Source organism: Prinia subflava, chromosome 19 (assembly GCF_021018805.1).
Source record: "Prinia subflava isolate CZ2003 ecotype Zambia chromosome 19, Cam_Psub_1.2, whole genome shotgun sequence".
NCBI classification, from domain to species: domain Eukaryota; kingdom Metazoa; phylum Chordata; class Aves; order Passeriformes; family Cisticolidae; genus Prinia; species Prinia subflava.
The window spans coordinates 3,473,512-3,501,266 of NC_086265.1; the positions used below are offsets into that span (position 1 = coordinate 3,473,512).

At 54.3% G+C, this 27,755-nt stretch overlaps 2 protein-coding genes across 7 annotated transcripts; one reads left to right on the top strand and one right to left on the bottom strand.

Annotated features, from left to right (window-relative positions):
* Nucleotides 1-1,086: 1,086 nt before the first annotated feature.
* BRAP (BRCA1 associated protein) lies at nt 1,087-14,075 on the bottom strand. Its single transcript, XM_063416360.1, has 12 exons — nt 13,941-14,075; nt 13,628-13,786; nt 12,936-13,137; nt 12,022-12,211; nt 11,252-11,365; nt 10,667-10,815; nt 8,966-9,041; nt 8,327-8,465; nt 7,838-7,947; nt 6,210-6,299; nt 4,338-4,441; nt 1,087-3,322 (listed from the first exon to the last, which is right to left on the bottom strand). The coding sequence occupies exons 1-12, from the start codon at nt 14,020-14,022 to the stop codon at nt 2,962-2,964; spliced, it is 1,776 nt and encodes a 591-aa protein (XP_063272430.1). The 5' UTR covers nt 14,023-14,075; the 3' UTR covers nt 1,087-2,961.
* Nucleotides 14,021-27,733, top strand: ACAD10 (acyl-CoA dehydrogenase family member 10). 6 transcript variants are annotated; one of them, XR_010082725.1, is made up of 16 exons: nt 14,021-14,199; nt 14,905-15,062; nt 15,622-15,770; nt 16,289-16,483; nt 17,657-17,815; nt 18,543-18,702; nt 19,081-19,222; nt 19,483-19,551; nt 20,253-20,434; nt 20,995-21,145; nt 22,037-22,182; nt 22,635-22,808; nt 23,231-23,479; nt 24,838-24,895; nt 25,550-25,829; nt 26,335-27,733. XR_010082725.1 is itself a non-coding variant. In XM_063416355.1 (15 exons), the coding sequence occupies exons 1-14, from the start codon at nt 14,021-14,023 to the stop codon at nt 24,867-24,869; spliced, it is 2,145 nt and encodes a 714-aa protein (XP_063272425.1). In that variant the 3' UTR covers nt 24,870-24,895; nt 25,550-27,733. The 6 variants fall into 6 exon arrangements, 5 of the variants coding, with proteins under 5 accessions (XP_063272425.1, XP_063272427.1, XP_063272426.1 ...); XM_063416355.1 differs by having other exon boundaries at nt 25,550-27,733; XM_063416357.1 differs by having other exon boundaries at nt 25,563-27,733.
* Nucleotides 27,734-27,755: the final 22 nt, after the last annotated feature.

Here is a 27,755-nt window from a genome sequence, read left to right on the forward strand (position 1 = left end):
CCCTGCGCTCCCTCGGGAGCAGCTGCTGGAGTGAATCATCACAGCATCCTCCAGACTCTGCCAAGCTCCCTGCTCCAGCTGGGCTTCTCCCTGACCGCTGCAACCCCGCAGCCTCTGCTGCAGCCCCTGCTGCAGCCCCTGCAACCTCCTCTTGGGCAGCTGGGTGCTGTCCCCGGGGCGGTTACAGCAGAGGCTCCAGGTCACCATCCTGCCCCTGGTGTCCCAGTCCCTCCCTGCCAGGAGGTGAAGCAGGGACCTTTTCCAGAGGGAACAGCAGGATCCAGTGACGTTCCCAGCACGTGCTGGCCACCAGCAGGGCTTTGGGGAGAGCAGGTCCCTCCTTTCTTGCTCCTGCAGGAACATCTCTCCACTGTTCCTTGGAGGCAGGCTGTGTGCTACAGCTGCCTGGGAAACACCCAGCACAGCCAGCAAACCCCCGTGCTGTTCAGCTGGGGAAAGGTGTGTTCCTTTCAGGATTTCGAAATAAAAAAAGTTTATTTCAAGGGTTGTAACCACAGCAGGAGCTCGGCCAATCTCAGCTGTGCAGTGCTGCTGCAGCCTCCTGCGGTGGGGACAGTGAGTCACAGCCAGGGCAGACCTGCTGCTCCACTTGCAAAACTTGACCACAGGCTCAGGTCTCAGTGCCAAAGCTTTTTCCAGGCACTCGTAGGTCTGGATGAGGGGTAAGGAAAAGTCACTGGGACCTTTCCCATTTCCTTGTGGGAAATCTCCCAAGGGAGGGAGCCTGGGGGAGCCCCATGCAGTGAATAAACACCCAGACAGACACTGCAGGGTCTCTGCTCACCTGGGATGGTTGAAGGAGAAGCTGGAGGGGACTCCAGGACTGAGAATTATTTGGTTTAACACAAAGCATTTCACAATTCTTGTTTTTTCTGCACAAGCTGCTCAGAGATAACTGCCCAGCCTCATCTGCTCCTATCAGCTCAGCTGAGCCCAACTTCCCCAGCCCAAAGCAGACCAAGAGCTGGTTTGGACAGCTCTGCCTTTGAGTTAAAAACTATCAGACTTCCAAAATAGCCTCCTCCCTCCCCTCCAGTGGAACACACAGAAAGAACTGCACACTGGTTTAATTTTCCATCACATTTTTTGAAAATGAATTCCAAGATACAGTACAGCATCTTTAGTGTTCTACACAAAGCAAGCCTTCAGCAAAAGGTCAGAGGATCTTAATGGTGTAAAAATATATCTTAAATAAAATAGTTTCTCTAGGAGAGCAAGCCGTGCTGTACATCTCGAGGTCCTTAGAGTCATTTACAGAAGGCAGAGGCCTGGTAGTACAATCCACACACTGGAAAAGTGAGTGTACATTCCTGCTACAAAGTCAGAAAAGGTCCAAATTCCAGGTGGTGGGGGCAGATCTCCAAACCCAAGCAGGGGATGCCCAAAGAGCATGAGCAGCCCTGTAATTCCAATGAGGAAGTTCAACTCTCTCTGTCCATGCAGGCAGGAAGAGGATGAGAACCACCCGCCTTCCCGGGCTCACTGCAGGGACTGGGACTTGTCCCTTTCAATGAGCCAAAAAAAGAACTTCTAGCAATAAAGGACTGCCTGTTCCATGCCTGTGCTCCAGGCTGGACCTGTTTCAGCGTTCCAAACTAAAGTCATGATTGTTCCAACAAGGACCAGGATCATCCTGTGGCCTGGAGAGACAACTGGGGACTCCCCTGCCCTTTTCAACAGAAGATCAGCCTTTAAATGCTCTGATTCTGAGCACAACAGCAACCAGGACAGTCGCTTCCTCCAGGGGAAAACTCCCACCCCAGAGCATCGAGGAGTCTTAGACTCTAAGTGAAAACCAACAAAAAAAACCCAAACCAAAGCAGATTTGTGCACAAAATCCCCTTCCAGGACCTGTGTCCCTTCGGACAAGTCACAGGGAAGCTTTGCCAGCTGAGGTTGTGATAGTGCCACGTTTTGGTGAGCACAGGAACTGGGACCAAGAGCTGCAGCTCCTGGTGAGGATCTGCTGGAGGGGCAGCGCCTCCAGCTCTGCACACCCGGCAGCTCCAGGGATGTGGGAAGAGTTTGGAAAAGGCCGTGCTTGTCCCTCTCCTCACCTGGCTCTGAGAACAACTCTGGAGCTTACACCAACCCCCCCAGTGCAGCCCAGGCAGGGACACACACCCACCCTGCTCCAGGAGCTCCGGAATGCTGGGAATGTGTTCCCCAACTCACAGATGGCTCTACTAAATTTGTAGAAATACCTATAAAATAACCACATTAAACAGCATCCAGAACACAAAACTCCCACCCTTTCTGCCCCACTGGCAGCACAGCAAGCACAGGCCTCTCAAAGGCCACCTTTAAAATGAAGAGAGATCAGAGCAAAGTCCCTTAAAGCCTTTCAATTCCCAGACCACTGGCCTTTAGGACTTGCCTGGTTTCTTACACCACTAAGATGATTTATTTTCCACACCTCATTCCTTTTTCTTTCTGAACTACAGTTCTACTCCTGCACAGGCAGTTCTGCAGTGTCAGGACTGCACATACCAAAAAGGAGATGTATATAACCTAATTTACACTGTTTATTAAATAACTTCTTAATTGAGAATACTTTTAATCCAGGAGAAGAACTGGAGAAGCCTTACACACTGGGCTGAGCCTACTCTACAGCATCCCCACCAGGAATGGGATGTTGGACACGGACATCCCCCCACACACCCCAAAACACTCTCCAAGAAAGTCAAATGCATGACAGGAGGGGCTCTGAAAAGGAGGGAAGGCAAAATGGTCACCAAGATCTGCCTAAAAACAGCTAAATAGTGCAGTGAAATGCTTTTAAATACCACAGACACCTCCACTGACTGGCAGCCAGTTTTATGAGCAGCTCTGGAGACAATTTCTAGCTGAGCTTTAGTGAGCTGGGTGTTTCCAGCCTGAGTCCCGAGGTGAGCCTGGCCTCATGGCCAGTTCCAGGGTGGGAGCAGAGAGTTCCTGTTCTCATTTCCCTCTCTTGCCACGGCCTCTCCTGGAGGAAGGTTTGCCCGTGCCCGCCGTGGAGGAGCTGGCAGAAGATGCCACTGCAATGTTGATCTGTCCTTCCTGAATCTCCTGGCGGGTCTCAGCTGGGAGGTGGTTGATTTTCTGTTGTGTCTCCAGGTAGAACATGACATCCCTCAGCTGCTCCTGGATCTCAGAGATCTGCAGGTCCTTCTGCTCACAGGTTTCCTTTAACACCCTCTCCTCCTCCTTCAGTTTGTTCTGCAGCAAGGCCTGGTTTGCTCGCAAGCACTTGTTCAGTTCCTGCTCCTCCTTCAGCTCGTTGGAGAGTTTTGCCACTTTGTTGTTCAGCTGGGAACACCTTGCAGAGAGAAGCACGAGTCAGGACAGCAGCACTGCCCACCCAGACCAAACACAGCCTTCTCACTGGATAACTGACCCCCAGCCCACCAACCCCACCTGGAATTTGGTTTTTCAGCAAAGATGGGCAAGGGGAGGCAATACAAGAAGACACAAAATCCCCCCCGGGTCAGACAATTCCATCTCGTGCCAAATGCCAACAGCACAGGCAGCAGGCAGGGTGTGCCTGGGAGATGGAGCAGACCTTGGACACGCACCTGCAGCTTTGGGAATGGGTGCCTAAAAGGGCACAGGGACTACAAGGGACCCTGAGAGAGCTGAGGGCAGCCAGGGGCCTCCTGCCACCCTCAAGACCCTCAAAATACCATTTCATTGGGAAGGAAGATGCTCTCACAAGGGTTACAGCCTTGTGAGTCACAGGCAGGGCTTCCTGCTCCCAACAACTTTTGCCCTGGCAGTTTGCTGACACCCTCCTCTGCCTTTTTTCACTCAGGAAAGGGAGCTGCAAGGAGCTCAGTGCTTGTGCTCCCTGCTCCAGCCAGGACTGCTGGACAGGCCGTGGGCTGGGAGGAACAGGGACACAGTCCCACCCAAGGATTGCATGGATCCACAATTCCCAGGCTTGACATCTTTCCTCCAAGCACTTCCCAAGATCTGTGTGTTCCTCTGTGCTGAGTGATGCCTCTGCTGAGTTGCCTTTCATCCCTTTGGATGCACCCACCAAGGGCAGAACAGGCTGGCATCTCCCTCAGAGCAGGGAGAGGAAGGATCCCTGAATGCTAAACACGCAGAGCGTGGAAAGGGAGCTCAGGGCCCCAGAGCTGTGCTCACTCACACACTTCCCATTTGTGAACACCTACAGAAATCAGAGCTTTTTTTAAAGCAAGCCATGTTCTCAGTATTGCAGCTCAAACAGCTGAAAACTGCCCAGGAATAGCAGGGTTTTTTTTCTTTTTGGATGTCAGTGCACGGTGTTTTAATGGCTGCATGGAACTGAACCTGGCAGTGGTACCCACTTCCTCTCCACTGACTGCTTTTCTTTGAGCAAGTCATTGAGCCGCTGTTCCAGACTGTCACACTTCTCAATGGTCTCTTTAAATTTGGTCTTCATGTTGTTAATCTGTAAAAACAAACACAGGGGCATTTCCAACAGCTCAAAGTCCGCTGCCCTTTCATCAGGACACTCAGTTTTCCAGAGATGTTTCTAGATTTTGACCAATTCCTCTGCCCAGGTGAGGAAAGCCTGGAGCCAAGGCTTTGTTCTGGTGAGGACCCCCCGTGTCACCCTCAGATCCCAGACAAGGAGCCACGTTGCCGTGGAAGCTGCTCCCACAGAACAGCAACTCCGGCTGCAGATCCGTGCCAGGCACTGCCAAAAGCTGCAGCAGCTCTTTAACTTCTTCCTGCCTGCATCCAGCATTCCTTTGGCCCCTCTCTCGTGGTTCTGGATCCATCAGGAAACTCAGATTTCCACCTCAAGGCGTTACAGGGGTGGGGTTTTGCTCATTTTGAACTAAACCTCAGAGAATGAGTGTGAAGATGAACAGGGGCTGACTCAGCAGTGCTGACATAAGGCACTGACCCAGTGACACCAATATCTCCCTCACACAAACACAAACATCCCCTGGCTGTGGCTTTCCTCTTCCCTCTGCTGCTCCTGGACAAAGCCAAGCTCTCCTTCTCCAGGTGTCAAACCTCCAGCATGAGTCTTACAGGAAATTTAGAGTCAGGAATTCTTGTCTCCCTTCTGTTGGTGCCTCCAGCACGCTCACATGCAGTGGGGCAGGAAAGAAATGGGAAATGCTTTCCTGGAGGAGCAGGCTGGACAAATGTCAGTGTCAGCACACATGGACGCAGAGCAGCTGTGATGCCTCCCAGTCCTAGCCAGGGAATGTCTGTGCAACTGATGGTTCATTTGGGGAAGGAGCCTGAGCACTGATAATGGAATACACTGCATGGTGGCACCGATCCAGACAAGGCTTAAAAGGAGCAAGTGCCACGGATAAAATGATTGGGATCTTTAAACGTGAAACCACATTTGGAGCAGGGATCAGAGTGGTTTCATTTTGAAGCTGCTTTGAGGATTGTGTCTCCTGGCCACTTGCAAGATGATTTTTGATATATATTTTCCCTTTATATGGCTCTCCATAAGATTCCTGGGACTGTTCTTTAGGACAAGGTCAATGACCAGCATTTCAACAGTCACAATTTCTATTTTTACTTAATTGCAGACACTTAAATGGTTAATTAGAAGTCCTGAAGAAAGTTAAGGACCTAATTCTAAATCCTGACTCACTTAAATAAACCTGGTTGAAAGGATCTATGTAGAGTGAAAAAGCAGTAGAATATCCTCCCTGGATTTTTCCTGGTGACATTTTGAAGCAGTCCTGCCTGCAGGATGCTTTATAGGAGGAGACTCTGAACTTTTCCCAAAGGGTGATGAGGAGAGAGAGGGGATCAAAAAGAAAGGGCAAATCAATATGCATTTGGAGCAGAGAGACAGTTCCACCTCCTGCAGCCAAGCAAATTAAAGTCATATTGTCTCTGCTCCACCAACATTCCCTGGAGATCCGTGTCGGAGAGACGGATGGCTCCGGGATCCTGCAGCACCACGCGCTGCCTTCCACCACTGCTGCATTTCCCCAGCAGCACATTTAAATCAAGCTGCAATCTCTGTGGCAATCTACCTGCTTCTGCACCACTGAGCAGCAAATTGCTCCCTGGGAGCAGCCAGATAAGGGACAGATCCATCTTGGAGCCAATTCTCCCCGCTGGGAGCGGAGCAGGCTGCGGCAGCAGCGCCCAGGCTGGACCAGAGATCCAGCAGCTCCTTTTTCTCCCACTGAACAGGGCCAGGACCCTTCCCACAGGCCCAGGGCAGAGCTCACCTCCTCAGCTGTGTCCTTCTCGATCCGGACTATCTTGTTTTCCCAATAGATCCGCTGGGATTCCAGCTGGCTTGTCAGCAAATAGGAATACTGCAAACACAGAGACACGGAGCAGTCAGGGTGGCCCTGCTGGCTGAGGAGCCCTAAGGGTTCCACAAGTCAATTTAACCAGGTGAAATCAGGAGGTTCTGGACACACATCCCAGCTGCAGATCCACCAGTTTGATTTCCCAATCAAATAATTTTGAGGTTTTTGTGAAATTAAGGAAAGCCTTTACAGCACAACAAGGATCAATGAAGTAAAAGTATCAAGCCAAGAACTTTTCAAAGAGGAGACAATTTTTTTCATGGGAATAGCCATAAATGTCTACAGGAAAATGAAGCATTGCCCATCCCTGTCCTGAGAGTCTGAAATTCCAAAGGCTGAGGGGAACAGTTCCCATCCACAATCCAAATTCCAATGCAGTAGGATCAATGCACATATCCAGCTTTCCTACAAGGAGATTTCTGGGAAAGCACCCTCAGCTCTCTGTAACTATTCTCAATTACTCTTCTCCAACATGTATGGCCCATTCAAATGTCATTTTGGTATCCGAACAAGGATCTATGCCCTACATCCCATCTTTTCCCTTTTAGTTCTGCAAGTGAGTCATGAGAAGGTTGAAAAAGGTGATTACTCCTTTTCATCTGGCTAATAAGCATCAAATTAAGCATTCACTAGAGAATTAAACATGCACAGAGCCTTGATCACTCTCAGTAATTTCCGAGTACCAAAACACTCTGCCAAATTCATTCTCTCTTGAATCTTTCAAGCTCATAAGAAAGCGAGACCTTACATGCTTTAAGCAAACATCTCACAGAAAAAAACAAGGGTTAAAATTAGCTGGTTTAGCATCTAAGTGTTATTCAGAAAATGCACTGAAAAGCAACCAAATATTTATGTGAGCAATGAGCTCCTCCAGTCTGGTCTCTGTGCGCTGTTCCTCCTCACAAACCCTGGTGCCTAATGCGGCTGAAATCGTGCTGCAGTGGCTGCTCAGTGAAGCAGGGATTTCAAGCTTCTCTCCTTTAGTTATGGGAGGAGAAGCCGGGCAACAGGTAGAAAAAATAAATAAATCATTATCTGTTCAAGGGAAGGGAACAGAACAGAGCTGGCATCAGACTGTCAGCTCTCTGTGCTCGCCAAGGTGAGCATGCAGCTGGGGATTCCTGCGTTCTTGTTCAGTTTGGGAGCTGAACTACCCAAACTGACAGTTCCACACAGACCCTGGCTCTGAAACCAAGCCACAGATCCATGAGGAAGGGTCTGGGGAGTGACTCAGACCCACTTCTCCCTCCAGTGCCCCCTGTTTGCAGCAGCACAAGCAGCTCCTCTTCAATCATCAGTGACCACAGGACGACACTGCAGCCAGCTCACACTGCGCTGCATCGGCTCTGCAGAGCCAGGGAGAGGCTTAAAAAAAAATTAGAGGAAAAAAAAAAGCAGTAAAGCCATCCTGCTTCTGCCTGGAGACAATTTCCTCCAGGCTGGGAACAGATCTGCTGCCTCAGCTGATGGGATTGAACCGTGGTCGTGGCGGGGTTGGAAACACTTCCACAACGCAGAGTCCAACAAGTGAAAATATTTACCTCTAATTGTAAGGCATCAATTTTCTCCTCCTGGCACATATCCCCCTCACACTCGTACTGAACTAGCTTGCCATCAGTTTTGCTTGCCACCAGCCGATGGACGTAGTTATCTGGGGAGAGAAAATCCAACCACGGGCACTCAGATCTGAGGAACCCCAATCATGGAGCACAATTAAACCACCCAGACCCTGCCCCTCAGCGATGCACAAAGCCAACACCACATGGATTTGTGCTTCCTCCCAGCCACCTTCTGGCGTATTTATCACAACAGCCCAAGGCAAATCAATGGAAAAGGAGCAACAAACATTCCAGGGACGCTGTGGGACCGCCCTGGTTCATGACAGAGCCACCTTCTCCCTCTCCAGCCCCAGGAAGCCGCTGTTAGAGCAGAGATGGCTGCCCCCCGAAGCCAGGGATTATCCCAGGCACAACCTCCTCCATCCCCAGCATGTGTGCCTCATCCTTGTTCCCAGAGATGCCCAGGCTCACCGCCGGCGTAGTCCCAGACGCGGTGGTTGGTGAGCTGCATGGCGTACGTGTGCTGCGTCTCCTCAAAGTGCTTGTAGGCGTGGCGGCTGACGTAGCGCCCGCAGCCGATGTGCCCGCAGATCAGACAGATCCACAGGTTCTGCAAGGCAAAGGGCAGCTCTGGGGGGCAGCTCTGGGGGGCAGCAGCACCCCCAGACAGCGTGACCCACCCCGGTCACACCCCCAGGAACGAGCGGTGTTCGCTGCCCCGCTCCCCCTGCTCAGCTGGAAGGAGGTCCCTGCGCATCAAAGAGAATTATCCCTGCAGGGAATGGATAAATCCCACCCAGATGGGAGAATGGCCTTGGCTAAGGATCTCAGCAAGCTCTGGAGGGCACAGACTGGAGGAGCCACCTCCATCAGGCTGGTTTAGCTCCCTGCTGTCACACTGATCTTTCTAAGAATCACGGAGATTTGTCCAAACAGGAAATTTGTGAGGTAACATCCCTTCCATCCACTGATGCAACCCAAAAGGAAAGCTGATACACCACTGGCTGGTAAAACCAGCCCAAAATCAGCCTGAGAATTAAGCCCCAAAGCAACCCAAGCAGCTGTGCAGTCAGATCTAGGCCAGATCTCGCCTTCCACCCACCTACTTACTTCTTGAACTCCACACTCAAAACACTTGTTCTCTTCCACGGGCTCTGGAGTCTGGCAGTACCTGCACACAGGGCACCTGGAGGGCAACAAGAAGGTCATGAGACACAGGGAGCAGCAACTTCACATCCCAGCCCTTGAAAAGAGAGCCAGAGAGCTCCAGGGAAATGCCTGCAGGATGTTCCCTGTATCACCCATCAGCTCACATTTACCCCACCTGAATTCATTCCACACGAAGTTACTGATTTTAAGCTGGTGCCAGAACAAAGAACAGTTCTCCCAAAGCCATTTCAGCTGGATCAGGTTTTGCTGCAGTGCAAGGGGTTTACACAGAAGCTACACACTGAGGAAGGGCATTGCAACTACACACTGCTGGGGACAGCCAAGTGACACTCTGCAAACACCCCTCAGTCCTTAAAACAACCCTGAGACGCTTCAATCCCATCCCAACCCAAAGGATTCAATCTCAGCTTTCCCAGGAAGAACATCCCATAACTGTACCCTAAGAGAATCAGTAGCAGGAATCCTTTTTGGATCTACCAAAGATCCACATCTTTCATCTCTTCTGGAACTCCCTGGGTGCTGCCACAAAGACAGAACACCCCAGACAGAAGGAAGCTGTGTCCAGCCCTGGAGCAGCAGCAGCTCAGCTCAGGAATGGGATAACTGAGGCTGCTGCCAGGACTGTTTATGTATTTATTGTTCATTAGCTGCTGGGTAAGCCCCAGGAATCTTCCAGGGAAGAGACAACTGGGCTGCAGTCAGCTCCTATTCAAATTCAGGCACCTGCAGCCTCCGTGGTGCCTGAGCAAGAAGAACAGGGGTTTTCCTTTGTCATTTCTTCAGACTGGGAGTGTAAGTTCTGCTTAAATTGTATATTCCATATTTAAAGGCTATTTGGGATCACACTCCTATGCTGGCTATGCCCCACTGCCCCAAATTTCCACTGGCTTGGATTTATGGAGCAAAGCATCCATCAGCCTGCACAGCTCCAAATCTGCTTCATCTCACTGAGTTCTGTTACTCTGGCTGAGGAGTGATGGATCACAGAGAGCTACAACAGAGAGCTACAGCCTTCCCCACATTCCCTGAGAGAATCCAGGCATTGGGACAGCAGGGATGGAGCAGCCACAGGGAGGATCTGCAGCCTCCTGCTGCAGTGTCTGTGCCTGCCTGAGGTGCAGCAAACCACCAGAGGAATGGCAAACACATCCGGCTGACAGCAGCACGTGGGGGCTCCAGGCACACCAAAATCCCACTCCACAGGGATTTGGGAAGCTGGGAGCACCACGAGGAAAGGGTCAATGGCAGCAAGAACAGCTGCTTTAAAGGACAGACACAGACAGGCAGGAGCAGATCCATCTGCAGTGCCAAGGAAGGGCCTGCCCAGCTGCCAAGGCTGAGTGAAGCAGGGCTGTGTGTGCAGCCAGGCCTGTTTAGCCCAGCACTTTTCTCCTGGAGTATTTTGAAATAATCAGCATTCCTCCACAACTGCCTCCCTGCCTCAGCAGCGAGGCCCCGGGGAATCATTGTTCAATTACTTTTGGCAGGGAGATTTCTCTCTGGGAGCCCCTTAATGGGAAAAACTGAGCATTAGGACTTGCAGTAACTCCTGCCCCCACAGTGACGAGCAGAGCTTTGTCAGCACAACCCCCACCACTGCAAGCAGGGCCTCAGAGGTGGAAATAAAGCCCGGGCTCTCACGTGGTGTCCTCCCAACGCTGCAGGCACTGGCTGTGGAAGCTGTGGTTGCACAGCGTGGTGAGGATCCCGTTCACGGACTCATCCATCCTCTCCAGGCACACGGTGCACTTGGGCAGCTCTGTCAGGTCCATCACAGGCAGGCTGGCCCCCTGCAAGCACCAAGCAGAGAGAAAAACTGCTCAGCACCTCCCAAAACCAGCAATTAACTCCAACTCCCCATCACTGCTGGCACCAGGGTTCAAAACCGTGACACAGGAACGCTGGGAGGCCACACAGTGGTTGGGAATTTATTGCAAAGAAAGTGATCCCCAACATTCAAAAGGCCACAGCCAGGGCTCAGGGAAGGGCTGCACCTGCAGCCAGCCCCACTGTGCTCTGTGGATTCCCTAAATTACAACCCAAGGCAGGTTTAGGTCACAGCTGAGGCACAGAGCACATGGAGTCACCACACAAACTCTTCCCAGGACCACCAGAATGGGAAATGGAGTTGGGGATGGTGCATTAAGGTATTTTAGCTGCTAAATTCTCCAGATAATCTTGTTAAAACCTTCTGAAGTGCAGGGAAAAAAACCAAACCAAACTTACATCTTCTGACTTGACAACTTCAGCCCTCTCCACATACACGAGCTGGCAGACGTCCTCCTCGATGGAGTTGAACTGGCGCCCATTGCAGGCCATGTAGAAACTGTCTGCATCAGCCTGGGCACAGAGCAGGGGAAACTGGTTAAAAACAGAGAATCCGCAGCTGATCCAGCGCAGGAGAGGAAGAGAAACCTCCCATGTCCTCCTTTCTGCCCTGGAACACCAGAGGAGGGGTTTCAGCCAGCTCCAGGCACTGCATTTTGGCACCACCTCTGGAAGACACAAGTGAAGTTCAGGGCAGTGACACCATGCTGACACTGCAGCACTCAGCAGGAGCTGGGGACTCCCCTTCAGCACCTGTTTTACCCTTTGCCAGCAATTTCAGTGCATTTGTAAAGCAAAATTTTCCACAGTGGCTGTGAGACCACCCTCAGAAAAGCAGAAAAAGTCTTTCTTAAAACAAAGGGAGCTCCCCTGGCTGGGTCTTTTCTGTTCAGCACAGCACAAGACTCTGAACAAGCTGAGAGATAGCAGATGTAAATGGAGTAATTTTTGAAAAATATCTTGCCAAAAGAAAAGGACAGCCAGAACATGGCATCCACTGCTTCCAGGTGTGGGACTAACCTCAGCAGCACCAGGAATTCTCTGGGAAAGAGGACAGGGCTGTTTCTCCACAGGTAACCCTAGCTCAGGGCTGCCTCGTGAAACCACCCAACCCCTCCTGAACCTTTGTGTGACACTCCTGCAGCCAAGGAACGCTGGCAGCACCTTACCTGGGAGCTGAACTTGATGAGCACCATGTACTGGTTCGGGGTGGAGTCCCTGATGATCTTCATGTGCTCGATCACCTCGTAGAAGGAGGCCACGAACTTCATGAGGTCGTGGCTGGTCATGGTGGCAGGCACGGTGAGGATGCAGAGCATGGCGCTGCGCCGCACGTCCTCCTTCAGGGACGTCATCTTGCTGGGGACACAGCGGGGACACAGCTGCACCTCACCCCCCACGGCAGGACAGTGGGACACAGCTGGACACACAGCTCCAACCACACAGTCACAGCAGCTCTGCTGTTGAATTTAAACTCTCTTTTGTCACGGGCCGTGGTGGGTGACCACAAACAGGAATGCTTTAGCCAAGGATTAACCTGGGCAGCTCCATGAACAATGGGATTGCCAGGAATAGTCTGGCTCCTGTTTTTCTATAGAAACAGCTGAAGTTGGCAAGCCCCAGATGTTCAGCACCACTCCAGGAACAACTGAGCAATGGTTGTTGCTATTCCCAGTGCCCATTTGGTAGCATTCAGGAAGACCTGAAATGGGAGTTCTCACACAATCATAGGGGAGTGGTGTGGAATTGTAACTCCTGGAATACAGCATGAGACCTCCTGCCTCACACAGCTCCCCAGGCCTGGCAGCAAGGCCACAAAGATCAGGATTTAATTCTGGGGTCCTTTGGAAAGCTGCTTTTTTTTTCGTTTTTGGAATCTGTGTTTGTCTAACCCTCTCACAAGCCCTCAACACCCCCAGTGTCACCCACAGCTGGGGACCCAGGCCAGCTCCAAGCTCCACCACTGACACCAGACACTCTCTGCATTCCCAGGAGCGAGTCACCCTTCCTGTTTGTCCCCACTCAGGAGCCACCGCCCCAGGGTGGCCAACTCACCCGGGTACCATTAACCAGGAGCTCTTACTTTGTTTTGTACAGGTGCATAATTCCATGAACGATTTCAACCGAGGGGTTCCCGCTGAAGAAGGAAATCTGGTCTGGGAGCTGTTTGGAAGGCGAGTCTGGAGCAGCCTCACACTCCTTGCTTTGATCCTCCTGTTTAGTTTTGTCCTCAGCTGATGCAGCCTCCGAGGATTTTCTTCCTTCCATGGCAGCTTTGGCTTCATCTGTCACAAAGGCAAAGTTTCCCCATTACTGAGGGGAAGGGACCACAGGGATCACCCAGGGCAGCTCCTGGCCCTGCACAGACCCCCAACAACCCCACCCTGGCACCCCTGGGAGTGCTGTCCAAACCCTCCTGGAGCTCTGGCAGCCTCGGGGCTGGGACCATGCCCTGGTCAGTGCCCAGCACCTTCTGGGGAAGGACCTTTTCCTGAGATCCAGCCTAACCCCGCTCCTGACACAGCTCCAGCCGCTCCCGGGGTCCTGTCCCCGGAGCTGCCCTCGGGAGGACGCTGTGCACTGGATGAGCTCAGTGGGAAGTGCCCACCAGGAACACCCAGCTCTGCCCATTCCTGAACTTCCCCGCTTGTTTTCCAAGCTGCAGGGCCGGCTCCGGACCCGCAAACACTCGGGATCGCCAGCCCTGCCCAGCCGGTGACAGCACCGGGGCCGCCACCGGCGACCCCAACCCGCCGCCGCCGGCCGGGCCGGTACCTGCCCGCGGCTGGATGGTCTCGATGATCACGTCGGTCATCTCCCTGCGGCCCAGGTGCTGGTGCAGGATGGCCGCCCGCTCCCCGGGGCCCTTCCCCTCCAGGCAGGCGGGCACGGCGGCGGGGGCCGCGCCGGTGCTCTCCGCTGCCATGTCCGGAGCTGCGGGCACAAAGCAGGCGTTGGCACGGGGCGCCGGGCGCCGAGCCCCGAGACCGGCAGCACCGGGACGGCCCCGCCGGCAGCTGCGCGGTGCGGAGCGGGCCCGGCCGCTCCGGCCCGCGCCCCGCCCGTGCTCTCGGCGGGGGGAACCCACCGGCCGCGCTGTAGGCGAAGCCCGCGGGCAGCGGGGAGGTCCCGGCCAGCTCCAGCCGGATCACGACCAGGGACACGCTCATGAGCTCCGGGGGCCGCCGCCGACCGGGACCGGCACCGGCGCCGCTTCCGCCTCCCGCACCTTTCCCCTCTGACCCCGTGACGTCATGGCGCGGTGACGTAGCGGGCGGCGCGGCGGCGGCGGCGGCAGCGCGCGGGGGGCTGCGAGGGGCGGCCGCTGCTTCTCGCGAGAGTTCGAGGTAGGTTCCCGCGAGAGCGGGAGCCGCGCGCGCCGCCGGGCGCGGAGGTGTGAGGGACCGCGGGGTCTGTGAGGGGGAGAGAGCCCCGGGGAACTCTGAGGGGAAAAGACCCCCGGGATCATCGAGTCCAGCCCCTGAACCATCCCCGCCTTATCACCAGACCTTCCTGGGACACCTCCAGGGATGAGGACTTCATCACTTCCCCGGACAGTTCCAATCCCTGACACCCTTTCCATGAAGGAGTTCCTCCTGATGTACAACCTGAACCTCCCCTGGCACAGCATGAGGCCGTTTCACTTTGTAGTGTCCTTTGTTCCCTGGGAGCAGAGCCTGACCCTCACATGGCTGCAGTCACTGATTATGATCAGTAATTTGTGTTATTGATGAGCGATCCCATTGTCTCCAGCACTTGAAGGGATGTGAGCCCCATGTAAAACCCCATTGAGGGGTTCCTGGTTTGGCTGGGACACTTCAGAGGCTGCCCAGGCTGGAGTCACAATCCCTGGAAGTTCAGAGCATGAGCAGAGAACTTTGGCCCTAGGGTTTGGTGGCTCTGGGGAGGCTGGACTTGGAGGTCTTCTCCAACATTAACAATCCATGACTCTGTGGGCATAAATGAACACTTTCCCCTGTAATTCTACCACTGTACTCCAGCATCTCCTCGGTTGAGGTGTGAGTTTCCGTGGCCCCTCCCGTGGTTCCCAGCATGTACCTGAGGAGCGCTGCCCGTGCCCAGAACCTTCTGTGTGCCGGGGTCCAGCGGCTGCTGCTGACCCAGCCGCAGTCCAGAGGCGTCTCTCACAAAGCCGTCATCTTCGAGGAGAGCGGGGTGCTGCTCCCAGCCCCTCACAGGACAGCCACAGGTGCGTGTTCCCATTCCTGATCCCACAGGATCACACAGTGTCCTGAGCTGGGAGGGACCCACAGGGATCATCAGTCCAGCTCCTGGCCCTGCACAGACACCCCAGCAATCCCATCCCATCCCTGGCAGCACTGTCCAAACCCTCCTGGAGCTGTGGCAGCCTCAGGGCTGTGCCCATTCCCTGGGGAGCCTGGGCAGTGCCCAACACCCTCTGGAGGAAGAACCTTTCCCTGATATTTCAGGCTAACTGAGCCCTGGCACAGCTCCAGCCGTTCTCGTGATCTGGTCCCTGGTCACCAGAGCTCCTGTGCCACCACCTGATACCACCCCAGGCTGGCACAGTCCTTCAGCAGCTTTAGGAATTCTCCTCACTGAAAACAGGGATGAGGTGCTGCAGTTCCCCGAATGCCCAAACTCTTCCCTCTGTGCTGGGTCAATCACCCCAGTCCAGCACATCATTCTCACAGTGCTGGGCCATGTACTGAGCTCAGAGGGATTCCAAGCTGATTTCCCAGCTCTGCTGATGCTCCTTCCTGGCTTCCCTGCTGTTCTCCACGCAGACTGGGAGGCCCAGAGCTGCATTCCAGCCGGCACCATCCAGCAAGCTGCACTGTGTGGAGAGGAGAACAGCCTCTCTCTCCAGTATTCCAGAGGAGAGCTGACAGCTGTGGAGTTCCTGCAGGAGTTGGGACAGCAGTGCTTTGAGATTGTAAGCCAACCTCCCCCCTGCTCTCCTTGTGCTTCCTGACTGCATGGAAACAGGTCCAGTGAGGAAAGAGGAGCTTTAAAAAGAAATTCTTTGGTTGAAGGGTCTGGATTTTCCATCTAGGAAGCACTGCTGTCAGAGCAGGGCAGATTTTCACCATTATCCTGGTTCCTAAGCAGGGCAGGCAGATTAATTTTCCTTAATTTCCTACTGGAATAAAATCCTTTTTAAACATCTCGGTCTAAAATGCAGATTCCTTTCCTGCCTGCTGAGCTGTCAGTATCTGTCTCTAACCTGCCTTGATCCCATGGCAGGCACAGTCCCAGTGAATTCTCTTTCCCAAAATCAGCTCTTTATCTCTGCTCTAGAGTTAGGAATGTGAGAACATTTGTTTATTTGGGCAAAGCAGTTCAGCTGAGAGAACAGCAAGATAAATGATCAAGCAACCCAACGACCCAACCACTCTTATTTTCACCCCATTTCTGGCCCATTTTCACTCTTGGGGTTTCTCTGTTCCTCAGGCAAATGTCCGCGTTCCAGTGCACTCCTTTCTCCGGGATTTAATCCACAATGAGGTGATAAAACAGCTCCCCATAATGGCAGAAGCAGCTCAGTGTATCCGGGCAGAAGGGCTGAAGACAGCTCTGCTGAGCCACAGCTTGTGCCTGAGGGGTGGAGAGAGGTTCCTGCCCCTGGACCAGCAGCACTTTGATGTGGTGAGTCCGGATGGATCCCAAACGGGGCTCTGTTCCTCCACCTGGGAATGCAGCAACTGAAATTCTTTAAGTGCAGTTTGCAGATGAGCAGCAGCACAGTTTGGTTGATATCAGTGGAACAGCCTGGGAAAACATTTCCTGACACAATTCCTTGTAGGCACTTGGAGAGGGGCTGAGTGACATTTGCAAATCCACTGCAAAGTGCCCACACAGCCACGAGTCTCTGTGTGACAGGCACAGGCAGCGATGGAGATAAAGCACTTGGAAGCTGGAACACCAGACTAGAAATAAATGTTATTATTCAGTGCCCTGCCTGCTTTAAAAAACAAAAAAATAAACAAAGAAAGAGCTTTAAAAGAGTAAGGACTCTTCAAAGAGTCCATGTACTACAAAAAACCCATTATCCCAACATGCTGACCTGTGTGAGATGAGGAGCAGACGCTCCTGTCCCAGCAGAGTCTCCTCTCCCTGCACAGATCCCTCTCCCAGCAGTTTTCTTTCCCAACACACCTCACCTTTGCAGAGGTGACACAGATTAGCCATCAGCCACAAGGCTCCAATACCCACTGGTGTCCTGGAACAGAGCGAGAGCCCTGCACAGCAATTAGTGGGGGAAAAATAACTGAATGTGGATTTCCATTAGCGTTGGCTTTATATCCATCCAATGGATTCACTGTTATCAGAGCAGGGGAATGGCTGCTGGGATTGTTCATGGTTGTGAGGGCAGTGGGAGTATTCAGACTCTGAGTCAATGAATTTTTTGATCCAGATTTTAGGTTATGGTCAACACAGCTGCTGTGGAGATGGCTTTGGGCTGGCTGGTGGGTGCAGTGGTCAGGATGCTGCTTTTCCAGAGCCTTTGGAAGGTGCTGCCATCCGAGGCTTCCTTGGACAGCACAGAACAGTTGGTCTGGGACACGCAGGGAGTCTCCCACGTTGGGATGTCTCATTGGGTACCTTCCATCCAAGGACTGGCTGATCCTGTTTGGCTGATTTGAGCTGAGGAGCCACGGCCAAAGCAGTTGGCTCCCACACAGTCCCTGGAACCACCTCCTTTATTTCTCATGTTAATTAGAGCAGTCTCCTTCCCACCCTCACATCTCCATTTCCAGCACTGCCCAGATGTTTGTGGTCACAGCAGGCTCATGCATAATCCATCTGTTGCTGCTGTAGGTGGTTGAATCACACCAGGAAGGGATGCGCAGGCCAAATCCTGGGATCTACAGGCTCTGCTTGGAGCGCCTGGGTGTCCAGCCCCAGGAATCCATCCTGCTGGACAGCAGCAGCCAGAACCTGAAGGCAGCAGCCCAGCTTGGCATGAAAACAGTGAAGGTACAAAGTGACACAGCCAGGGTGGGATTTAGGGATGGATTTGGGGTCCAGCAGCTGTTTGGTTTGAACAGCTCAGGATTTTCAAGTGGCAGTGGCCGGATCTTGCCAAGCCTTCTGTTCCAGCCTGTGCTTGTCCCTGCAGGATGTGGTGGGCTTAAAGCAGGGACTACTGGCAAAGTCTGCTCTGGGCTGTTTCATCCATGGCTCCAAACCCCGTGTAACCTCAGGGAAGTCTCTTCTCCTTCCTGTTCCTCTTTCCCTATTGGAGAAACAGCCCTATCCATATGGGTGAGACAACCACAGCAGCAAATGAGCCCCAGTTAATGAATTCCCAGAAGCTCTGAGGCCTCAGGGATGAGTCAGCTGGGGACTGACAGGTTACTCCCAGGCTCTGGGGTCAGTGAGCAAAGGGGTTTTACTTTGGGGACCACTGGGGAAAGGACAGGAGTGGCACTGGTGGGAAGAGTGACCTCCACTCCCCTGGAGGGAGTTCCAGCTCTTATCCCAGCCCAAGCTCACAGTGCCACCATCACAGGTCTCTGCAGGGCAGAGTAAAGGTGGGAAGCTCTGTGTTGGCAGGGAGTGACCCATGAATTCCTGTGTGTCAGTGGATCAGTGCTGATGGACTCTCAGATAAACGCATCCCAGCCAGGCAGGGCTCTCTCTTTCCCAGGAAATTTTGTCTTCTGGCTGTCACCCAGTGCTGCTCTCTCCCTCCTGGTTTCAGGTTGATGATCCAGAGGCAGCACTCAGAGAGCTGGAAGCCCACCTGGGGTTTCCTTTGCGAGGGTTTGTTCCCTATACTCGTGCAGTGAGACCGGGCATGGAAATCCCAAAGGATCGTCTGCAAAAGTACCTCGAGGATGTTCTTGGTGCCCACCCAACAGGTATTGCAGTGGGTTTGGCCCTTCCATCAGAAAACCTGGGTATTCTGGAGCTATTGGCTTTTTCCATATGACATAGGGATTGAAAAATAATATTAAGGAAAGGCTCATAATCTCCAAGCAAACAGCACAGCCATTCCAGTGTCAGTGATCCATCACTTTCCTAGAAATAAGAAACAACATTTTAGAACTTCCTCATTTTGGGAGGGGTTGAGCACAAGGTGCCAAAGAGATGCCAGGAATATTCCTGTCCTGTGAGGCATCTGTGACCTACTGCCATGTTTACCAGGGGTTTGGGACACAGAGTGAGGTCTCAGCCTCAGGTGCAGGAAGGGGATGGAAAACCTGGAGAAGGGCTGACCTTCTGCTCCCAACTCCCAGCCCCACTGGAGCTACGGCAGTTTGACCACGGAGACTCCACCCGGAGCTATTTGGTGAAGTTTAGAGGTCATTTGCTGGTGCTGAAGAAGGAGGAGGAGCCTCCCTCAGGCCCCTCAGGCCCTTCTGTCCCAAGGGAATACAGGTGAGAGGGCCCTGCTGCAGTTTGCTGTGCCAGAGGAGCAGGACATGTGGGGAGGATCATTTATGACCTCCCCTTGTGTTCCAGAGTGTGGGAGAGGTCTGGGGGCTCTGGGCCAGGGGAGTGTGCTCCTTTCACCTCCCCCAGCCATTTATTTTAGTGTATTTAAATCTGAGTACAGTGGTGTGCTGTGGTGTGCTGTGTTTGCCTCCAACACCGCAGTTCCAGGACTGATCCCTTGTGCCTCCCTCCCTCCCTGGCAGGATCCTGAAGGCTCTGGCTGAGGCTGGTGTTCCTGTGCCCCCTGTGCTTGCTCTCTGCGAGGACAGAAGGTAATCCTGTCCCTCAGCTTTCACTCTGTGCTTGACAGCTGCAGCCAGATTCCCCCAAAGAGGAGGAGAGAGGGAGCCAGAGCTCACAAAGTGCTCTGATCTAATGAACATTTGTGCAGTGTGTGGCTGGAGGAGCCTCTAGAAGTTCAAAACCCAGAATCACTTTTATTCAGCTTGGTTTAGGTGTGTCCCATTTTAGCAATTAATCCAAAAGCTCTCTTAGAAAAGCCACTCTAAAGCCATATTGCAGGGCTTCCCGCTGACTCAGAGTGCTCAGGTTTGCAATAAAGAAAGGATTTTGCCAACTGCCAGACCTCAGACAGCAACGACAGCAGCAAATCTGTGACAGGACGCCCCTCAGGCCTGCAGCCTGCTCAGATCTCTGCTGGCTGCAGGAATCAGTGTCTGTGTGCCCACTGCTCCTGGTGCTTGTGAGGAAGCCCAGAGCCCAGCTCACAGCACTGCAGGGAGCAGGGGAACAGCTGGAGCCTGGCTCCAGGCTCGGCTCCTGGGGCTGAGCCTGCCACAGCCACGGGCCACAGGCTGCCTGAGCTGGGCTGCAGCAGCACCCAGCGCTGCTGGGGCTGCTCTCCACCTGCCCATGCAGGTGAGGCCTGGGCAGCATGTTCAAGGTGCAGGTGAGATCTGAGGGGTAGCAGCAGGATTGACCTCAGCCCTCTGGTCCCAATTTGCTTTCCCAGCATCCTTGGCACTCCTTTCTACCTGCTGGAGCACCGTGCTGGCCACGTCCACCGCGCCGCGGCGCTGCCCGCGGTGCCGCCGCGCCGGCGCAGGGCCTGCTACGCGGCCATGGCACAGGTCCTGGCCAGGATCCATGGCCTGGACCTCGGAGCTGCCAAGCTGCAGGACCTCGGGGAGCACGGTGAGAGGAGCCTCTGGATCCTTTCTTCTCCTGTGTATCAGCATTCCAAGGAATAGGCAGGAGGGACCAAGCTGGGGGCAGGTGGGAGAGTGAAGATGAGCAGTCCAGAGTGTGACTGCCCAGGAGTGGTGGGAGGGTGTGAAGAGCTCTTCCAATCCAGGTTTCCTATGAGTTCCCAAAGTTCTCCTACCTCCCAGAGCTTCCAGTCATGTTTGTTGCCATCTCTGCCCACTGTGGGTACAGGAGTAACTTCTTTGCTGCCATCTCTGACCAAACCTCTCCAAAATCCTCCTCTGACCAAACCATCCCCTCCAGTCCCTCTGCAGAGATAGCTCAGCCTCCTGGAACTGGTTACATTTTTGTCCAGGATTGCATTATTTCCACCTGAACATTAAATCCAGTGCCCAGTTAAGAGACCCCTGAAAATTGCAATTAAATCCTTGGAGCTTCAATCAGGGCTCTGGATTTGCTGAGATCTGCTTGGCTGTTTGACTTTTTCCTGTGTCCCTTTTGAAGCCTCTTTGTGCCTTTCCCTGGGAGCCTCCGTTCCTCTGTTCCAGGAAATTACATCCAGCAGCAGGTTGAGACCTGGACAAGGCAGTATCGAGCTGTGGAAACTCACCTGATCCCAGCGATGGAGAGGCTCATCCAGTGGCTGCCTCTGCATTTTCCTGAATCCCACAAGACAACAGTGGTGCACGGTGATTTCAGGTACTGCCCTGGAGCACATCCCAGGCAGGACACAAGGACTGAGTGTCAAATCACCCACAAACTCTAAAAGGTGCTGACTGGGCTGGGGCAGCAGCTTCAGAGCAGCCCAAAGCTGGGTTTGGGTCAGGGTCAGCATCCCCAGGGAATGAGATTGAGTTTCTTCGCCCAGCAGCTGCAAATGCTGGTCTAACACTGGAGGATCATCAGCTCTTCCTGCAATGCTCAGGAATCAGCCCTGGTGCTTCTTGTCAGTGGTATTGGGTGCTGGAAGGGTTTGGGTGGTGAAACCTGCCAGTGTTCCAGGTGAATACTGCAGGAGTGGGGTGGCTGGGACAGAGGGGAGGGACGCTGTGGTGCTTCTGTGCTGCTGGAGCTCAGCTGGATCCTGCCAGGGCTGTGGGGCTGCAGTGCCAGCTCTGGACCAAGGCTCCTTCCCCGAGGAGCTCTCTGCACCCTGGCAGGATCACTGCCTGCTCTGCTTGTTCACCCCTGGCCTCTCATGGGGCTCACACTGGTGAGGGCTGTGCATGATCTACAGCACATGGCAGGAGCTCTGTGCCTTTGAAATGACCAGGAGATCCCCTGGACAAAGACTTGCCTGCTTCCCTTTCTGATTACCCTGTCCAGTAGCATCTGCTGCTGATCTGAGGCTCTGACTAACCTGGTTTCATTCTCCAAAGCACAGTTTAGTCCGTTATTAACCAGGGAGTTCAATACTGAGTAACCTCCGTCCTCTGCTTGCAGAAATTAATGTTTCACTTTGTGCTGCGTTCCAAAGGACTCGGCAATTTTTGAAGAGAGTGAAGAGCACTGAAAGCACCTACTGCTGCTGAGCACTGGGATTTTCCCTCCTCTGGAGGCTTTTCTGATCTCTTTTTCCCTCTGATGCAGGATGGACCACCTGGTCTTTCATCCAGACAGGCCAGAAGTCCTTGCTGTGCTGGGCTGGAGGTTTGCCACTCTAGGAGATCCCATGTGTGATTTGGCGAATAGCTGTGTGAGCTTCTTCCTGCCAGCCCACTTTGGTGCCCGCAGAGGTACACAGGGGGCACACGCAGAGGAACCAGAGTTCAGAACAGATCAGCTCCTGCCCGGGCAGCTCAGCTGGCAGTGGGGCTCAGTGCAGCTGGAAAGGGCTCTGGGTTTGCTTTATTTTCCCTCTCTTTTGGGTGGGAAAGCTGTGAAGCAGATCAGGAGTGGTTTGTGCACTAAGTTAAAAAGAAAAATACAGGGTTAAAGGGAGAGTTTCCATCATTTAGGAGGGATCTGTCAGCCACAATTTCACCCTGATCAGGAGAACTGCCCCATGTGCATTTTGGGGCACGGTCCGGTGCCAAACCCCAGAGTTCCATAAGGAGCCAGCACAGCAGCCCTGCAGGTCCTGGAGGGTGCAGGTGTCTCCATGGAAGTGCCACAAGGCTCCCACCATCCCTGGGGAGCTCTGAGCTGCTCTGTCACTGACTCACTCCTACCTCTCCCCATCTTCCAGGCTTGAGGGACTGTGACTTGGGGCACCTGGGGATTCCCACGGCAGAGGAGTATTCCCAGCTGTACTGTGGCCACGCGGGAGCAGAGCGCCCGGAGAACTGGAATTTCTACCTGGCCTTTGCCTTTTTCCGCCTGGCTGTGGTGCTGCAGGGACGTCACCGTGGCTCCCTGGCAGGTGAGGAGCCCGACCAGGTCACAGCCGTGGGTACAGAGCTGCCTCCCTGCTCCAGCACAGCCCGTTCCCGCCTGCTGTTTGTGCTGTGGGGCCTTTCCCTTCCCGGGAGAACTGAGCAGAGGCCAAAGTCGGGAGCCCGGAGCTGTGTCCTACAGATGGAGCTCTCAGACCTTCCAGCTCAGCACCAGCCTTTGCCAAGGGGCTCGCAGGGAGGTGGTGAGAGCTCTCGCTGTGTCTGTCTGCACACATCAGGTGTGGCCCGGGAGCCTTTAGCAGAATTCAATCTGATGTTATTTTCACATCCCTTAGAGAGGAGTTTCCCCGAGTCCTGCTGGGCTGGCCCAGAGCAGGGCACGGGATGCTGTTTGGTATGTGACTAACACAGGCTCTTCCAAACAAGTGTCCTTTTCTCTTGTCTCCAGGGAGGCCAGCTCCAGGTGACAGCAGCCCCAAGGACGCAGAGTTTGTGGCCGAGCTGGCTTGGGATTTTGCCGTTAAAGAAGGATTCCGCGTGTTTGAGAACCTCCCGCCCACAAAGCTGCTCGCACGACATTGCAGCACCTGGGCGGGGCGAGGGCCGTCCCTGGGCAGGAGTTTCAGCACCTGGGCACGGCCTGGGGCAGCCCCCGTGCCCAGAGTCCCCCTGGACACGTCCTCTGCCAGAACTGCAGGTGAGACATCTGTGCTGAAGCTGCTTTGCTGCACCTGCCCCAGCGTGGGGATTGTGGCCTCCGAGTGTCCTGGCTCTCCTGATCACGTCAGACACCCGGCACTCCTGGAGTGCAGTGGCTTGGAGGAGAAGGGCTGGGTTCATATGGCTGTAACACAGTTTGTATCCTGGGAAACAGCAATTTTGGAAGCTGGCGCTCCCTTCCAAGAGCAGATTAACACCAGCCCAGCTGTGGTTGCTCACCCAAGCTCCTGCCATCTGTGCTGATTGTGTGCCCAGAGCTTGGCTGGGCTTGGGCTTTTCAGCACTTGCCAGTCCAGGGAGAAATGGGTGTTCCTTACCTTTCCCTGTCCAGGGAAGCTTCAGTCCTGTCTCCCTCCGGGAAAGGCTGAGTTAATTCCCTTCACAGTGTCCCTCTGCTGCTCCCTTGGGAGGTCCCTCATATGGGGCAGGGAGCTGCTTGCACCTCCCCAGCTTCCATTCAGTGTGAGTGGGAGCAAACAGCCCCACCCTTGGGCTGCTAGCAAGATTATATTCTCAATTATTCTAGTGGCATTATCAAATTCTAGTGGGTTACTTAACCTCCTTTCAGCTGCCAGAAAAATATTCTGGTGCCCTCCCAAAGTGTTTGCTTGTGCTCTGGCAGAAACCAGCAAATGCCAGCGTGTCAGGGCACTTGGCAGCTGATCCACTGAGAAGGTGGAAAGGGCAGGGAAGCAGCAGCTGTGGGGAATTTGGAAGCGCTGAGAGGAGCAGATCTCCTTGCCCTTCCTCGAAACATTTTTGCCAAGTCTCCAAACATCAGGATTGCCACACTCTCGCTACTCCTGCTCCTGGTGTGTGGCACCACAGAGCCCCCTCATCCCTGTCACCTCCACATCCATCCCACTGCCTTTCCCTTGGCATCATCCCTGTCAGCCTTTGCTGTGGAAGTGTGTTGTGAAAGCCAGGGGAGGAGTTTTGCTGCCTGCAACAGCAAGATAATGCAGAGGACTGCTACAAAGCCAAATATTCCCAGCCTGGAACCGCCACAGTGCTCCAGAGCTGGGCACAGCCAAGGGCAAGGGCAGGGCTGCCCTGTGCCAGCTGGCACTGCCAGCTGGGGTTCATCCCTGGAGCTTGGCAGCCAGATGCCTTTGGCTGAGGCATTCCTGGCTGAGCAGGGCAGGATCTCAGCTGATCCTGCCTCATCCCACCCCAGGAGCCAGCACAGTTCACACAGTGATCCCAAAGGGTGCCTGTCCCCGCAGCTCTCCAGGGAGATCCCTCAGAGGCTCAGTTCCTCCTTCAGAGCCGTGCCTGGCTGTCACAGGGGGCAGCACCAGGGCCCATCTGATGTGTCTCATCCTCTTCCCCCAGGCAGAGTGCCAGGACCAAGGCACTGGTGCTGATGGCTGCCATGGATCAGAGCACCAAGGTGAGCAGATTCCTGAGGCTCGAGCTTTCCCTGACCCAAAAGAGCAGTGCTGGGACCCTCCCTTCTGGGGCCTCCTCCACCCCACTGCAGTCTGGGACCTGTGGGCACGAGGGGTGATTTGTCCTGTGTGCTGTGGGATCCCCAGTGAAGGTGTTTCCCCAGCACTGGGGCCCCAGGGCATTGGAAGGCTCTGGGACATTGCTGCCATCCTGCAGCCCTCTGTGTGCCCGCATGGGCTCTGCTCTCACTCACAGGTCCCTGGAGGAAACATCTCCACAGTGCAGATCCTGGCCCAGCACGTCCCTTGGACCTGAGCTCCACTGAGCTGAGGGTCCTGAGGGGTTCCTGAGCAGAGCTGAGCCAGGAGCTGCAGCACTGGGAAAGCTCAGCTGGGGACCCAGACCAGCCACGCTGGCATGGGAGAGGCCGTGCCAAGGGCTCTGTGAGCTCCCCAATTCCTGTGGTGTTTGGTGTTATCTGTGCTCGGTGCTTTTATTGCCTGGCTCGATACAAGGCAAAGTCCATCCCTGGATCATGAGGCTGCAGGAAATCAGAACTCCAGCAGGGAGAGTTGGTTGGGAGTGACCTGGCTGGGGGTGCAAGGGTTGGTTTTGGGAATAAAGGGAATGGACCAGCATGTCTTTCCTCCTTCAGCACATCTCTTCAGCACAACCTCCAGCAATCTGCAGGTGCTGAGAGAGTCTATGGTGGTGGAAGAAACTGAATCCAGTCCTCGAGGTCTCTGGATTCAGAGGAGACTCCATTGCTGAGGCAGTGCCTGCCCTGTGGAGCTGGGAGAAACTGGGAGGACACCCTGGTCCCATGAGTGTGGTGGGGTCTCTTTGGAGACCACGGAAGATGCAGACTGGATCTTTGGGAGCTTTCAGTGTTTTACAGAGGCCAGAGCAAGGAGAGAGCTGTGGGAACAACTACGGTAACTTTATGAGCATGAGCAATTTATATGTTGTATTAATTAAGTATTAAAGTAATGGGTACGGTTCTTTGGGCTCTCCTGCTCCTGCAGCGTGGGTGCAGCCTCACAGCGCCTCTGCCCAGGGTGGCCGCTGCCTCCCAGCCCTCAGGGGCTCCAGGGGCGCTGCACAGAGCCCTGGGGGCCGTGCTGGCGCTCAGCGCCAGGACCGTGCGGCTGGAGGGAAGCCGGTAACCTGAGCCCTGGATTCTCCCAAGCTCCAGGGTGAAATTCCACCTCGGCCTCAGGCATTTGGCTCTGCTGTGGAAGGGGGAGGGAGCCGGGCCTGCCTCTGCCCAGCCCAGACATTTGGGATGGGTTCCCAGCAGGCACCTGACTCCCGCACCTCCTACCTCCTCCGGGCGGGCTCGGGGGGCTCAGGAAGGCTTTTAGTGCCGCTGGATCTGCCTCCAGGCCCCGGGGGAGGGACGGGGCTGCTCGAGGGGACCAAAAGCTTTATTTAACACAGGACTGGTGCTCAATGTCGTGCGTTGTCCATGCCGGGATCAGCAGAAGACAGACAGGATACGAATGAGGGCTTAGCCCCGAGCTGGAGCTCAGCTCTGTGCCCTGGGGACCCCTCGAGCCGTTCCCTCGGGGCACAGCTCTGCAGGCAGAGCAGGTCTGGCAGCTCCCACCGGTGGTTTTACAGCAGGGCTGTAGCAGGAGGGAGAACACGTCGGAACAAGAGGTCCCTGCGAGTGCCACTTTCTAAAGAGCTGTCCGGGAACCCGTCACCCTTCAAAGGATACGGGCGGACAAGGATGAGGGAGGCTGAGATCCAGCACAAGAGGATTTCTTTTCAGCTGATCCGGGGAACACACGGCCTAATCCTGCTGGATAACCTCGGGCAGGCGTTTTGCCTTCTCTGGGCTGTGCTGTCCTCCCTGCACAACGGGGCTGATCCTCGCCTCTGCTGAGAGAAACGCCTGGAACGTGCAAATGCAGGAACCTCCAGCAAGATTTTCTGCGACCTGGGTCGTCCACGGTGAAACTGTTCCTGAACTCACATATTCTCCAAATTTCCTGTCCCCTTTAGTAAACCAGGGCCATCGCTGTCACCCTTCACAGACCCCTCACTGGGTCTCATACGAGTTAATACCACTGGTATTTTTTTTTTAGGGGTTAAAAACTCTTTGTATTTTTGGTCTGTGGCTTCCTTAGCAATGGTGATGATAACCCGAGCACACCTCTGTTCCCTGCACGTGAGTCTGCACTTGGATACGCTGAAGTTGCACAAGGCATGTAAAACAAACCAAAAAAAAGCCCTTTAGCCATTGTTGGGAGCGATTTCACAAAGCCTCTCATTTGCATTCACCGAGAAGCTCCCTGTTGTGAAAGCGCTGCCCTGGCTTTGTTCCCGCCACACGGGAGGGTTTTTGGGTGCCCGGGTGGACGGTAATGGTGGCACATCCGTGGAACCGGGAGTCCAGGACCCAAATTCTCCCTCACCATCCTCTCGCAAAAGTTACCAGCGCAGCGGAGACGTTTCTGGGGTTTTTCCCCCTCTTTTTTCCTAATTGCTGCCTCCAATGAGGCACAAAGTTCCCTGAGCATGGACGGGAGAGGACAGAGATGGGACAGGGACGGGGCCCGGGACAGGGACAGGGACAGTCAGCGCCCGTGCTGGACACGGATGAGGCACCAAACTAAGCCCGATTTGAACTGAACTGAGCTGAACCGAGCCGAACGGTGCTGAGCTGTGCCGAACCCAGCTGAGCCACGCCACGCTGATCCGAACGGGACCGTGCTGAACTGAGCTGAACTGAGCTGAGCCAAACTGTGCTGCTCGAACCGAGCCGGATCAAGCCTATGGATACTGAGGTGGTTCTACTCGTGCCGAGCCAAACCGAGCCGAGGTGGGCGGTGCCGAGCGGGGCCGGGGCGGTG